The 14,715-nt window shown below is 31.3% G+C and overlaps 1 protein-coding gene across 1 annotated transcript in view; it reads left to right on the forward strand.

Moving 5' to 3' along the window:
* fuss (fussel) overlaps window positions 1-14,304 on the forward strand; it is an 80,363-nt gene extending 66,059 nt beyond the window's left edge. Inside the window, exons 5-7 of the mRNA XM_035082763.1 lie at window positions 13,443-13,447; window positions 13,861-14,146; window positions 14,234-14,304. Of these exons, the coding sequence (XP_034938654.1) occupies window positions 13,443-13,447; window positions 13,861-14,146; window positions 14,234-14,278 (336 nt within the window). The 3' untranslated portion in view covers window positions 14,279-14,304. The remainder of the gene's footprint in view (window positions 1-13,442; window positions 13,448-13,860; window positions 14,147-14,233) is intronic.
* Window positions 14,305-14,715: the final 411 nt, after the last annotated feature.

A 14,715-nucleotide genomic window follows, 5' to 3' on the forward strand; every position in this document is an offset into this window, starting at 1 on the left:
GGATCTCGTAATTTTTTATGCTCTTTCGATTGAAATTGGTCTCATTAAAAAATAAATGATAGTTTTTGAGTTATAGATTTTTTGTTATATTTAAAAAAAAAGAAATGTATATCCGTAAGGTTAATAAATATGTAAATAGAGGTATTTTCCATCATTTGTTATGCTGTTTTAACGTATAAGGTCGTTCTGGAAAATTTTTATTAGAAATATGTAAAAATTAAAAATTACCTTTGTAGGGTGTCAACTTTAGGGGTGATTTTCATCCCTTCAACACGTTCTTCCCCGGAAAAAAAAAACACGGTTCATAATTTTCAAATGCATTCATACAAATGCAGATCGTCTTTGCTTATATGAAGCTCTCGAATTTGATGTACAGAGTTCGGAATTTTATTTTTCTTCATTAATTCCGTAGAAAATTTTCTTGCATCCTAATTCGAACTGCAGAAATATATTATCATAAAACTACGTTGTAATGTCTGAATGTATTTTAATTATTTCACATAATTATTTAAAATATATTTTAAGAAAAGCTAAAAATGAATAGCAATAAACTTAAGGATTGAGGTTAACGATTATCACTCAAGTTATTTTTTGAGTTTTCCTAAGATTTCGTTAAAATAGAAAGGATTTCGAAGAATAGTTGAGGAAATCATTTTTTAGATATTTTATTGCTTTTGGAAAACCCACGTGGCGAAAAGCAATAAAACTAAAAAAAAAGAGTACGTGACGTAAGAAGAGCGTTAGCTTTTCCAAAAAGGGAAAAGACCATGCGAAGGGACTTGTGCGCGCCTGAAGCAAGGGACTTCTAATTATGTCACATTCGACTGGATAAATACGTAAGGTTTGATGTATTAGTCAGTTGTCGAAAAAGTAAGATCGAGATCAGATCGTCGTGGAACATCTCTTGAAATCGTAAGTCTTTAGTATTGTATTGATAATACTTCAAAGTTTGTAAATTTTTGTATGAAGTTTATTTGATCGTCAAATTATTTTTAAATTGATATTTAAATTAATTCGCGAGAAAAAGTGAATAATTGCGCTGACTGAAACATCGAATAAGGACCAATTAATTGTAATTCATCTCGACCAGAGTAATAGGAATCATCTGTTGGTAACGTTTAAATGGTTGTTATAATTTTTCAATAATTTTCATTCAATAAAATTTTGTTATTGTTTTTATATAAATCACACATTTTTTACTTTCTCTATCGAAGATTCCCTCATCCCTGTCTATTGGTCGAAAGGCTAGGACTAAAAAGAGGAACTTAAAGTCTCTAATGTTAAGCATATGGTTTACATATTGACACCTTCAAAGAGCAAAATTACATTACAACGTATAGAATTAAAATAAAGGAATAAAAATATTTAATACATGATACTCACTTCATGAGCTTTACATACTTTAATAAACTTACATTAATCTTTCAACACAATCAGACGATTTATGATTGATTGAAAAATATGAACTCAATGTCTGCAGACAAATGCATTCGTTTTGCAAATAATATCGAAAGAATTGAAAACAATAAAAATTCAGAAAGTTAGGTAATAAAGAATTACTGTAAGTGATGTATAAATAGAACAATAATTTGACATAGTAAATCTACAGACATAATCCAATAATAAAACTTATAAATATAAATCAAGAACTTACTTGAAGCATAACAGTTCATTATCGTAGTTAATTATCAGTAACAAACGAAAAGATGATTGAACTGATTTTCTAAAACTTCCAAATTAACTTCAAAAACAATTAATTATCTTTGTTAGAGCTTCACCAAAGGTCATTAGAATCTTCACTTTGAATTTCCCGCTGATGATTTCGACATCGATATTTTTTGAAAAATATCGACATATCGATAACCAACGATGACAAGTATCGATTGTCGAATTTTGATATTTTTTTTTAATATCGCCCATCCCCAGTCGCATCGTAATTTCTTTGAGTGTAGGAAGGGTTTAAATTGTATTAAGACTTTTCTACATTTTCAAATAAATGATGTAAGCAATGCTATGAAGTATGAAAAGATTTTAAAAAAAATTAAACCTTTATTGAATAACAATTTTCACATACATGCATTTTTCATATTATTTATAAAATCTAAACCTTTCGTTATACTAGTCTTTTCTTCATTGAGCGTACTTCACTTCTTCTTTACTCCAAAATTTTGGAACCCATACGAATTTTCAATTTTTTCGCAAGGATAGAGAGTAGAGAATTCAATTGTTTGCCTAAATCTTAGCTGGTAATGTTTCTATGAATTGAGCATCCAGCAAATTTGTTATTTTACTAAAATAGAAACTTAGCTTTGTGACTCATCTGTTATTCAAAAATCTATAACTTAAATATAATTGGTGTTTGATCGCAATTGTCCGGCAAACGTTTACACAGCTTATTGTAGATCGTAATATCGTTTTACCTTGACGATGCTTGCTCTTAAAACTTATTGATGATATTTTCTACACAGGTCCTGATGATGGCATTACTCCGAGGTAATGAATGAGAAATTGATGTTCAAGTTTTATTTTCTCAACAAAAAGTGTGTTTAAAGATTTTGAATAATTAACTGTTTTTTCTGTAAACGTTATAGTCAGACCAGTTTGTATTTCTGAGCTAACTCGAATCCTAACAATAATATAAATCCCATAATTCATTGTTATGAGAAATTAATAATCTAAGTATCAACAATATATAACGAAAAAAAGAAAGCATTTTAGGAAGCAGACATAGAAATACGTTTTATTATCAGATGAGCATGTAAAATCTCTGAAAGGAATATTTATATTATGTTGTTATGTAATTTTGCTCTTTGAAGGTGTCAATATGTAAACCATATGCTTAACATTAGAGACTTTAAGTTCCTCTTTTTAGTCCTAGCCTTTCGACCAATAGACAGGGATGAGGGAATCTTCGATAGAGAAAGTAAAAAATGTGTGATTTATATAAAAACAATAACAAAATTTTATTGAATGAAAATTATTGAAAAATTATAACAACCATTTAAACGTTACCAACAGATGATTCCTATTACTCTGGTCGAGATGAATTACAATTAATTGGTCCTTATTCGATGTTTCAGTCAGCGCAATTATTCACTTTTTCTCGCGAATTAATTTAAATATCAATTTAAAAATAATTTGACGATCAAATAAACTTCATACAAAAATTTACAAACTTTGAAGTATTATCAATACAATACTAAAGACTTACGATTTCAAGAGATGTTCCACGACGATCTGATCTCGATCTTACTTTTTCGACAACTGACTAATACATCAAACCTTACGTATTTATCCAGTCGAATGTGACATAATTAGAAGTCCCTTGCTTCAGGCGCGCACAAGTCCCTTCGCATGGTCTTTTCCCTTTTTGGAAAAGCTAACGCTCTTCTTACGTCACGTACTCTTTTTTTTTAGTTTTATTGCTTTTCGCCACGTGGGTTTTCCAAAAGCAATAAAATATCTAAAAAATGATTTCCTCAACTATTCTTCGAAATCCTTTCTATTTTAACGAAATCTTAGGAAAACTCAAAAAATAACTTGAGTGATAATCGTTAACCTCAATCCTTAAGTTTATTGCTATTCATTTTTAGCTTTTCTTAAAATATATTTTAAATAATTATGTGAAATAATTAAAATACATTCAGACATTACAACGTAGTTTTATGATAATATATTTCTGCAGTTCGAATTAGGATGCAAGAAAATTTTCTACGGAATTAATGAAGAAAAATAAAATTCCGAACTCTGTACATCAAATTCGAGAGCTTCATATAAGCAAAGACGATCTGCATTTGTATGAATGCATTTGAAAATTATGAACCGTGTTTTTTTTTTCCGGGGAAGAACGTGTTGAAGGGATGAAAATCACCCCTAAAGTTGACACCCTACAAAGGTAATTTTTAATTTTTACATATTTCTAATAAAAAATTTTCCAGAACGACCTTATACGTTAAAACAGCATAACAAATGATGGAAAATACCTCTATTTACATATTTATTAACCTTACGGATATACATTTCTTTTTTTTTAAATATAACAAAAAATCTATAACTCAAAAACTATCATTTATTTTTTAATGAGACCAATTTCAATCGAAAGAGCATAAAAAATTACGAGATCCGTGTCTTTGCAATTTTCAAAATAACATTAACGACATTAAACAAAATCGCAATTCAAAAATTTTTAATTTTTGTTGATTCATTTACCAATTTCTATGTTTATTGTGTCATTAATCATACTTAATTTAAAAAAAAAAAAACGAAAAAATAATTCATCTGGAATATTGTTGATTCTTAGATTTAAATAATTTACGTATAATGATTGTAGGACTTTTCGTAATTTTATCATTGTCATTATTTATGCTTGGCGCACATTTTTGTACAGCCCAGAAGGAGGGGGCTGTTTTCGATGAGATTAAGCAGACTCACATCTCTCGACGCACCGCTTTTATTCACTGTATTTTTCGTTTCCTTTCCCATAAACGGTTAGGAAATGTGTAAAAATAAAGATCGGGATTTTTTCTTTCCGTATTATAACAATTTACTACACAACTATTCCAATTTGACCGATTTTTTGGCGTTTTTGATAAATTTTTTGTGGATTTCATTATGTTCACCAATGTTTTCAGGACAACGACTGTCACCCTACTATTCAATGACAAATTATAAACCAAATTAGACAATTTTTTGACGAAGTTGCGTGGACAAATTGAACACATTTTTGTCAATTCCTCGAAAAGTCGGGACTTTCGAATGGTGTAAATGAGTTGGCTGACACAATTTAACAGTAACAGTTAACGATTTATTGAACACTAAAATTACAATAACAGAAAAATATCAATAAAGGAGTCTTTGAATTGTCTGTACAATATTGAGTTCACTGATGAGGTGATTGATGAGTAGAGGATCACAGGAAAGTTGTAAGTTTTTCTGTAATGGTCTCTGCACCAGAAGTAGTCTGATTTTGTTGAGTAGTCTGAGTTTCATTGTTTTGGCGTCAGCCACACAGACACAAGCCAGTTGTTTGTGTGTGTATCTGTACATATGGCCGTGAGGCGTTGAAGCCGACATCGTTTACGCCTTTTGTTAGAAGGTACTACTAGAGACCAACGTATTGTAAAATATTTGTTTGTCGCCATCTAATGACTATTAGACTAATGACAGTTTGTTAGTTAACGACGATTGCTTGACGATTAGATTGTTTATAGCAATGAGGGGAAAGTTTGTTTATCTCCAGTTTTTGACTGAGACTTGAGTTGACCGCACGTATTCTTTCAATTTAATTAATTGCTGTCAATCTTTAATAAACTGTTTCTAGATTAATTAATAATGTCCATAGTTAAAACCTCTAATTCTAGAATTAGCTTCTTTAAGGGAAAGAAGCGATAAATATTAATAAACTGAAAAAATATAAGGCCTAAATCATATTGACAAAACCCTTCAAGGACGACATGGATTGCGTCAACTGTAAGGTTTGTTGAGACAAAAAAATCAGGCCAAAAATAAAAAATACAAACTTCATTAATTCCTGTTAATTTTGCTGTTAAGATTCTATAGAGGTATAAAATTTTAAACGTATTAAAAATATTTAAGCCAATTAATGAATAACAGTTACGCCAAGTTTTCAGTTGTTACGCTTATTGTAATATCAAACGCACTAAATTTTTTGTTTCAAAGAAAAACCGAAGAAAATAATTCATTTTAAATATTGTTGATTTTTAAATTTTCATCATTGGCGTAGTAAAGATAAATTGTTCATTTTAGAGCAATACAAGTTTTTTATTACATTGGTACTACAAAAATTTTATAATCAAATTTGTGTATATAACTAATAAGGCCATTTTAGGTTGTACAAAATTTTGATAATTCTTTTTTAGCTTTATTTTCTTCTCCAATGGACCTACTAAATGTAATAGCTTTGTTATTCATTTTCATTTTTATGAAATTGTATAATATCGATGTTAACATATTCTCAGCATGTTTTTTACATGGAAATTATAAAATGTTCTTTGTTAATACTTTTTCCACTATGTCTTACCACACGAAATTTATTTCATTAAAGGTTTTTTCTATTTTTTCATTATTTCGTAAAAACCTATGTTTGGATGTTGAAAATTATTTTTTGGATCATTTAGCGCAACGAATGCTGCTGGAACGAACGATGTGGGTCTGGAATTTATTATTCCATCGATACATATGGAACATTTATTGTTCTTCAGAACTATTTTTGATATAGCCTCTGTACAATAATAAATCATACAATCTATCATGTCCGGCAAAGTGTAGCCATGGTCACATATTAAATTTGTCTGTCAATCCTCGATAGCAATTGCATGATTTACTTCTTTTTTATTTCTTTTACAACATTTTGAACGTCTTTACTGACAAATACATTTGTAAGCTCTGCTAGAGTTCTTTATTGACACTTATTGTCATTTACTGAGCAACTTCCAGATTTAGGAGCTTTTAATACGCTGTGCAAAGAAAAGATTTCATAAATTTGTAAGAATCTTGGTGCTGCGGGATGATCGTTCTTTCCACCTGCTTGTCTTACACATCCGAAAAATCTCTGTAAATAAAATCATCAGGTCATTATGAAATATTTAATATCACAATCCTACAAAGCAAGTTTTCAATATTTAAATTTCATAATTATACCTCTGGTCTTGATAAATTTTTCTCGTAAATACACCGACGTCGTGAGTTTTAAACACATCTTCAATTGAATCTGTAGTTGATTTCAATGTTACTCGAAGTCCTTCAACAGTATTGGAGGTGAGGAAGGATTCTTTATTGATTAATTTTTCGTCTATTTGACTTTCCCAGTTGTCCAATATTGTTGAAGATTTTCGAATGTACTGTGAACAATTGAAAAACATTAATCCGCGAAATAAAAAAATATTTCTTTAAAGATTTCTATAGCCAATATAATATGCAGTTATGTATTGAAAATTCCGATATTACATAAATGATAATGTTTACTTTGAATTCATCGTCATCAGGAATTATCTTCGTTGCATTGTTATTTAATGTATCGAATAATTTATTCATCCATATACAAAATTGTACTGTTTCGGTTAAATCTTCAGTTAATTGTGATGCATAAGTTGTATCACTAAAGACCAGAAAATAAATGAATAAAACAATAAATATCAATTATTTTACGTATAACTGATATGAACAGAATAATACAAAATATTATATCATTGACATTTACTTCTACTGCTAATCGAACTGTCATTTTTGATGAACTGTTCAGCTCCAGATGATCAATTGTAAGCATTTTACAAATTCTTATACCAACCGATTTCTTATTTTTAATTTGTAGGACAGCTCAAAAATAGTCCCATTTTATAGGTGGTTTGTCATGATCCAACTGTAAAAAAAATTATTTTAATGGGTTAATTAACGTCTGAAACAGAAAAAAAGTATACTGTAAATGTTGCTTACATAAAAAATTTTTCTTTCATACAGACGATTTCTTATTATCTTGATGTTGAAAATTAGTCTGTACATTTCCCTTTGTTTTACTAATATTTATTTTCGACCAAGATTTTCGATTTGTTGATGCACCATCTGTGACGATCCCCTAAACTTTTGCACCAAATTTTTCTAGCAAAATTATTGATTTTACAATCAGTGTAGCCAGAACAATGCCTGAGGTTGTCCCATGTTACGCAAAGACAGCGATTGGCTGTGTAAATGTTCCACTTGATGACTGGAACATAAACACCAAACCATGATTAGCTCTTACGCCCATGGCCTCAGACATGTCATCTCGGGGATCATCACTGCCAAAATCTAGAAGGCCTACAAATTCCAATGTTCTGGAATCGACAGCTATACTTTCTCTAAGGCGTATTTTATCGATTAATAAAATGCCATTTTTTTCTTCATCAGAAAATTTTTCGAATTATTTTTGAAATAATTTGAAAAAAAATGGATCGAAACTAGGACCTTTTCTTTCAGAGGCATTGACGATTTCTTGTATAACAATCTGCTGGGTTCGGTATCTTCGGTATTTTATTGGAATTGTTTTTTATCAGCTCATTAACCACATTCTTATAGATATTATCCATTTTCAATTGGAACTCATGAAGTTCTGCTTTTAATTTTTTATTTTCTTTCTTCCGTATTGCGTTGCCGTTTTTTTAATTTAGCAAATGGGATTTTAATTTATGCACTCGTTTCTTAGTCTGAGGGTCATTTGACTCCAGTCTAATTCTAGCATTGTATTTTTTTATTGAATGCCTTTTTTACTTCCGCATTAAATTTTTTCTTACTATGCGACAAAAAGAACACTGAATCTTTTCGGTGATTAATAAACATTTTTTATGTCGAGGAGTATTACAAATGTCATTAAACGTACATTCAGCACTAATAGATGCTAAGTCATCAGACAAATTAGCGCCAGAGCAAATTTTTTGATGTATCACAGAGAGTGACACACATAACAACATCTTCCACAGTGGAAATTTTTTCATTAAGATTATAGTCAGTGACACTTGTAAGTGATGGTTGTTTACTTTATATGATACGTTATTATTATCAATGACAATAATTTGCTTAGAATGATCTTCTGTCGGAGGTACACGAGGATCATCGTTTTTAATTTATTTCGTCTAAGTCAGATTCATGGATTGCACTCCATCGATAGTATGAAAGCTCTTTACCCAACAAGACGGCGTCGGAATATCAATATTAACAACTACATTGTTCTCTTCGCGATGGCATTTTCCGGGACGCGTATCCCTGCACCTTAGGACAGGCATAGGGATACACGTAACAAGCCCGAGGCCTTACAACATACCACTACGAGTCCGACCTCAATTGGCCAGTTGTACCTAGGCCTACATGTCAAATTTTGACTTTGCAGCCCCAGGCACAGTGCTTGGAATTTGGCCTCCCGTAGCACCAACTTTATCCGCTTTGGACGGCGGTCGCTAACGCGTCTCGCGCTCGGCGTGTTCGAAGTGCCCACATTTAGACTACCATATAGTGCAGTGCGAGAATGGGGCACAACGAACTATAATCTGCCCTCGTTGTTACGCGACATATCTTAAAGGATAGAAACATCTATGTAACCCCGGGGGCCACGTGTACGGCATGAGACGTCGAAGATTGGTTATCCCCTTGAGATATATTAGATTTATGAGAGTACTTGTCCCACTAAAATTGGGAGGGAACTGCATCTTGACGCAATTGTGGTTTTCCATAGGTTGACTGAAGTAAAAAAATAATAAAGAAAAAAGGTAAAAAACACACATGGATATATATCGACGAGCAGAAATGGAAAGCAGTACAGAAAAAAATTTCTACAAAATTTTTGAGCCTCGAATAAAAAATGCAGTATTGAGAGTAACAGGCGTCGAGCGTGTAGCATGTTAAGAGTTTAGGAAACTTATAGGGTGGGTGGACATAATTATTTATTATTTACTGCTCATGATACCTTCAAATAAAAATTAAGTAAATGTTGATATTAATTGAGAAAAAAAAATGTTTTTGACAACATTCAAGCGGTGAAGAAGTTCTACAGTACTATGACTGATAGCCGTTGAGCGTGTAGCACGCCGAGAGTTTGGCACACACTCAATTAGGAGGTAGATATATTAAATTATTATTCTATACTTATATTATCTGCAAATTGAAATTTAGCAAAAGTTATTATGAATTAAAAAAAAAAATTATTATTTAAGCAGTCGCGAATGAGACCGCCCTTCAAGTGTGCCAACTCTTGGCATGCTACATGTTCGACGACTATCAGTCACAGTACTGTGAACTTTCTTCACCGCTTGAAAATTGTCAGAAAAATTATTATTTTTTTTTAATTCATATTAACATTTTCTAAATTTCAATTTGAAGATATTATGAGCTGTGAATGAAAATAAATTATGTCCACTCGCCCTATGAGTGTGCCAAACTTTCTGCATGATACGTGCTTGACACCCGTCACTCCCAGTACTGTAAACCTTTTTAGCAGTTCAAAAATTTTTCTAGAAATTAATCTATTTTAACTTTTGCTAAATTTTAATTTGCAAATATTACAAATATAGAATAATGACTAAATATGCCCACCCACTCTTTGAGTGTGCCAAACTTGCAGCTTGCTACACGCTCGACCGCTATCAGTCATAGTACTGTAGAACTTTTTCACCATTTGAATATTGTTCGGAAAATTATTTGTTTGATTTCAATTTTATTTTATAGCTTCAAAATCTTTTATGATTATTTCATAGGATTGCCGGTTCTGAATGAGTTTTTGCAAAGATTTTGTCCATTTATCCGTTTTTCGATTTGGAGCTCAAATAGTGGCGGTAACTCTTCGAATATGTTTCCACCCCCTAGCGACCTGCGTTAGCAGCTACGGCCCTATAAAATACGGTGACAGACGTATTCCAAGTCAGTAGTCGAATCCTTGTCAGAAAATTTAGTTCAAAATGGGCTCCATAGTTTACGACAGTCATGTATTTGATTACATCAAAGAAGAATCGCAACGTGGCGCAAGATTAGTCAATTACAAGTGCCGCAAGTGTGGTGTTGAACTGCTGAGACACAAATTGCTGAAAAAAAATTTTCTGGAAAGTTTTTATAATCATCCATCAGTAATTGGAGATATTTCAGAAATTGGTAAATAATGGAGGAAAATATTATATTTTTTGTAAAATTCGAATTTTACACCGTCTTTATATACTAATGTAATTGTAATTCTTACAATTCATGGAGACTTATTATAAAATTTATCTGTTTATCATTATAATGTCTGTAAAAATAAATTACTCATTCAATAATATTTTTATCACAAAGTATTTAGTATGAACAACTTCACGTTTCTGACTCGCGCAATTCTTTTCGAATCATTGTAAATTTTTTCTTTTTATTTATTTTTACGTAGAAATAGAAAATTTCAATTTTGACATTTTTATAGTTAAAAAATTAATATTTGTTAATGAACATGTTTCACTACATTTGACTGCCGACTGACTCTTTGCTTAGTAATTATAACTTTTTAACTAAAAATCCGTGTAGTTTCGGTAGAATCGTCTGAAAAAATGTTCGTTTCTTCCAATCTACACTTTATTCCAATGTAATTTATATTTTTAATATTGAATAATTGATGGTTGAGTTAGAGCATAATTTAACTGGATCCGTCTGTTGACATATTCTACGCTTATCGTCTACTACATTCTCTACTTGTAATTTCTGTTTTGCTTAAAAATGTTATTTAAATAAATGTTTTCTGCATTATTTGAACTCGCAGATTGTCAATTCGAATCTCATGATCTTTGTATAATTACGATTTATAATTTGAGTTTTCTTGTTATTCAAGTGTATTTTCCTGCTGGCTTACCCTATGCTCCATGTCAATTATTTCCTTTATTAATAATTCATAAAATTATTTTCGATTCATCCCTGAAATTATTATCTTGTAATCGGACCTGTAGCTCTTTTTGTAATTAAATATTTCTAAGCGAATAATTGGTATTGGAAGTGTACTATTCTTATTCTACATTTATACATTAACTGATTGTACTCTTTACCTTTATAAGTCCAGTCAATACACTGTGAAAAAAGTCAAAAATTGAATGTCTGTTCAACCAACTCACATTTCAAATAGCATATAGACTGGATCATATTTAGTCCAGTCAAATGAGGGAAATGGGATAATTTTGGTTTGCTGCGGCCAAAGTGATGATTTAAAGATGACTAGATCAGATATTTCGCGAGAAACACGATGGTGTAGGTCAAAAATGTTTGCCCCCCATCGCGAATTTCTCGATTTGTATCGGAGATATGGAAAAATGTTTTAAATAAAAGTTGTCGAGACTGTAATATTAATAAAAAAAGTACTGAACACTTTTTTTTCATCTCTATGATAAATAAAAAGTTATTCGCGACTGAGGCTTCACCATTGACGAAAGCTCCAGTCGCGTCTAAGAAAATTAATGAAAAATAATTAGCGCTACAAATATCACTTTTTGGCATTTTTTTTTTTAATTCAGATATCAAACTACATTCTCAGAAAAAAAATATTTTTTTTATTAATTTTTTCATTATTTTCATTAATAAAGAATTATTTAAATCGTATACTTTTTCGATTAAAATTACAGTCTGAACAACTTTTATTTAAAACACTTTTTCATATCTACGATAGAAATCGAGATATTCGCAATTGGGGCGGTTTTTCGCTATTTACTCCCCCCTATGCGTGCCAAACATTTTTGACCTACACTATCGTGTTTCTCGCGAAATTTCTGATCTAGTCATCTTTAAATCATCACTTTGGCCGCAGCAAACTAAAATTATCCCATTTCCCTCATTTGACTGGACTAAATCATTTGCTCCACTTATAATTAAATTTATTACCGGAATATATGCTGCAATGTTTACGGTTCTAATTAGTATGTTATGTTCGCAATTCTTTATGAATAATCACTCTACATTTCTTTCCCGCACGGATCTAATACTGGGTTGAACGGAGAATGACATCAGTGATGCGGCTTCTGACATTTCAAGTATGATAAATAACATCTCAGTATTATTATTATCTATTATTAAGTTAAGTTACTACGTATAATTAAGTTACTTTAAGTTGTTACGTATAATTGATATTTTAATTTTTCTTTAGTCCTTGACACCGTAGTACTTGTTTCATCGGACGATGAATTAGAAAATGCAAGACTAGACGAGAGGGATCCTACAAATGCAACGCGAGGGGAGCTCGTTCGTTCGTTCAAATGCAGTATTTGCCAAGAAAGAAGTATAAACGGAGTATGCATCCCATGTGGTCACGTATGTCTGTGCGAATCGTGCATGAGAGATGTCAATATTTATCATTCCAGACGCAAACAAGGTGACAGCAATTTTATTTCGTCATGAGTGGTGTGCAAAACACCTTTTTGGACAATCCGGAAAGTTAACTATTTATAAAAGATGTGTATATTTATGGATATTATTGTTTTTTATTTTATCAATAATTGTACTGATAATTTTGGGAAGTAATAAATAGTTGTTATTGTAAGATGAATTGAAGTTGGTAGTCTTATAAATGTTTAATTAATCATTGCTTAGCATGAGTACGAGCGCAATATTTGAAATTCCTAGACTTTCACCATTTTTTTTGACCCGTACGTGCGGCACTCAAGTACGCCAGCGCCTCATATCGAATTAGTTTTGTAGGGCGTCTATAACAGACTACAGAAAAATATGAGTCGGATGGGGCCAGACATGACCAGGCAGAATTATCTGCGAGTCATGAAAAGAATCTATTGGCGTCATTATAGTCCTTTATACTCAAGTAAACACGAATGGACATCTGATTTTTCATAAAATATTCTTTTTTTATTGAGCGTCCACGGTAAGATTGGCACTTGTCTCAACAATTTTCAAGGTCGAATGGTCGTCATTATTCATGCTTAAGAATTCAATTTTCTCATTTAGAGCCAACGTAATTGATAATGAGTATCGGTTATAGAGATTAATCTTGAGTCAATAACTTAGGCCAGTGATTTATTGGGTTTTTTGTGACAAGAGGGTTACGCGAAAAACGATGAAAGAGATCTGATATGTCTGTCAGGATACAGAACATCAGCATAAATAAAACAGTCGTGCATCACTAATAGATTATTTATCAAAACCTCTATAGCTATAAACAGCACAAAATCGCAAATCTTGCAATATTTATATGTATCGTAAAAAAGTACCTGTCTTTTAATACAGACATGAATATTTTCGTTTCTTCTGAAATTTTCTTACAGCGATAAATGATTTAAGATTATGTTACTAAGTCTTATTGAATATTATCAGCAAATTGTATCCGAAAAAACCTAAAGCTACAATGGCTTTTTTTACAGGTGGGAGTGATGTTTTTCTGCCTCCAGTTACATCGTCACCACTCCATTCGTCAGCCTTTCGACCTGTCATCAAACCATCTCCAATTATTTATTCCATTCCACAAAGGGATATTGTAGAAACTGTTTCACATAAAGCAGAAGATACAGATGACGATATTGATATTGAAACAACTGAAGATAGTGTGTCATCTATAGCTCATTTTGAAGATATTAAAAATCCTCCTCATATATCAAACGATGAAACCGTTTATAATCCACAAATATCACTTTGCTGGAGTCCAGCTCAGGAAATGGTACGTAAAACAAATTAGCAATGATATGTATGTAACTGTTACAAGTTGTGTACAAATGAGATAGAAGATTAATAGTATTTGTTACAGATATTACTGTCGGAAAAATTGATAAGTCAGCAATACTCAGTGTAGGTATTGGCGAACATCGACTGTACAAACGGTTATATTGTTAAAGAAATAGTTACTATAATACTGTCATGAGAATAAATCACTTATCAATTAGGATTTCAAAAATCTATGTCAGTATCCCAAAACAATGTTTTTATCACACTCACGGTGAATGCAAATTCTGGAAGACAGGAATATACCAATATCTATGTGAACTTATAAATGGTATCCTGATTAGATAGTAAAAGAATGATAAAAGTTGGAGTTTAATTCTATGATCTCGTTTAATAAGTCACAAATGTTATCGGGGGTCAAAAACTCGATGTTTAAAATACGTTTTTACGAAAGAAGAAATTTCCACGGATTGGATGAATCACTTTCTGTTTCAACCGATATCACTGTATCTTATATTTCACGTTGTCCCTGTTGATAATAGTAGTTTTAGAAAATTATCGATCTAT

The sequence above is a fragment of the Chelonus insularis genome, unplaced genomic scaffold (genome assembly GCF_013357705.1).
Source record: "Chelonus insularis isolate UGA/USDA-ARS -01 unplaced genomic scaffold, ASM1335770v1 contig_10_pilon, whole genome shotgun sequence".
Lineage (NCBI taxonomy): Eukaryota > Metazoa > Arthropoda > Insecta > Hymenoptera > Braconidae > Chelonus > Chelonus insularis.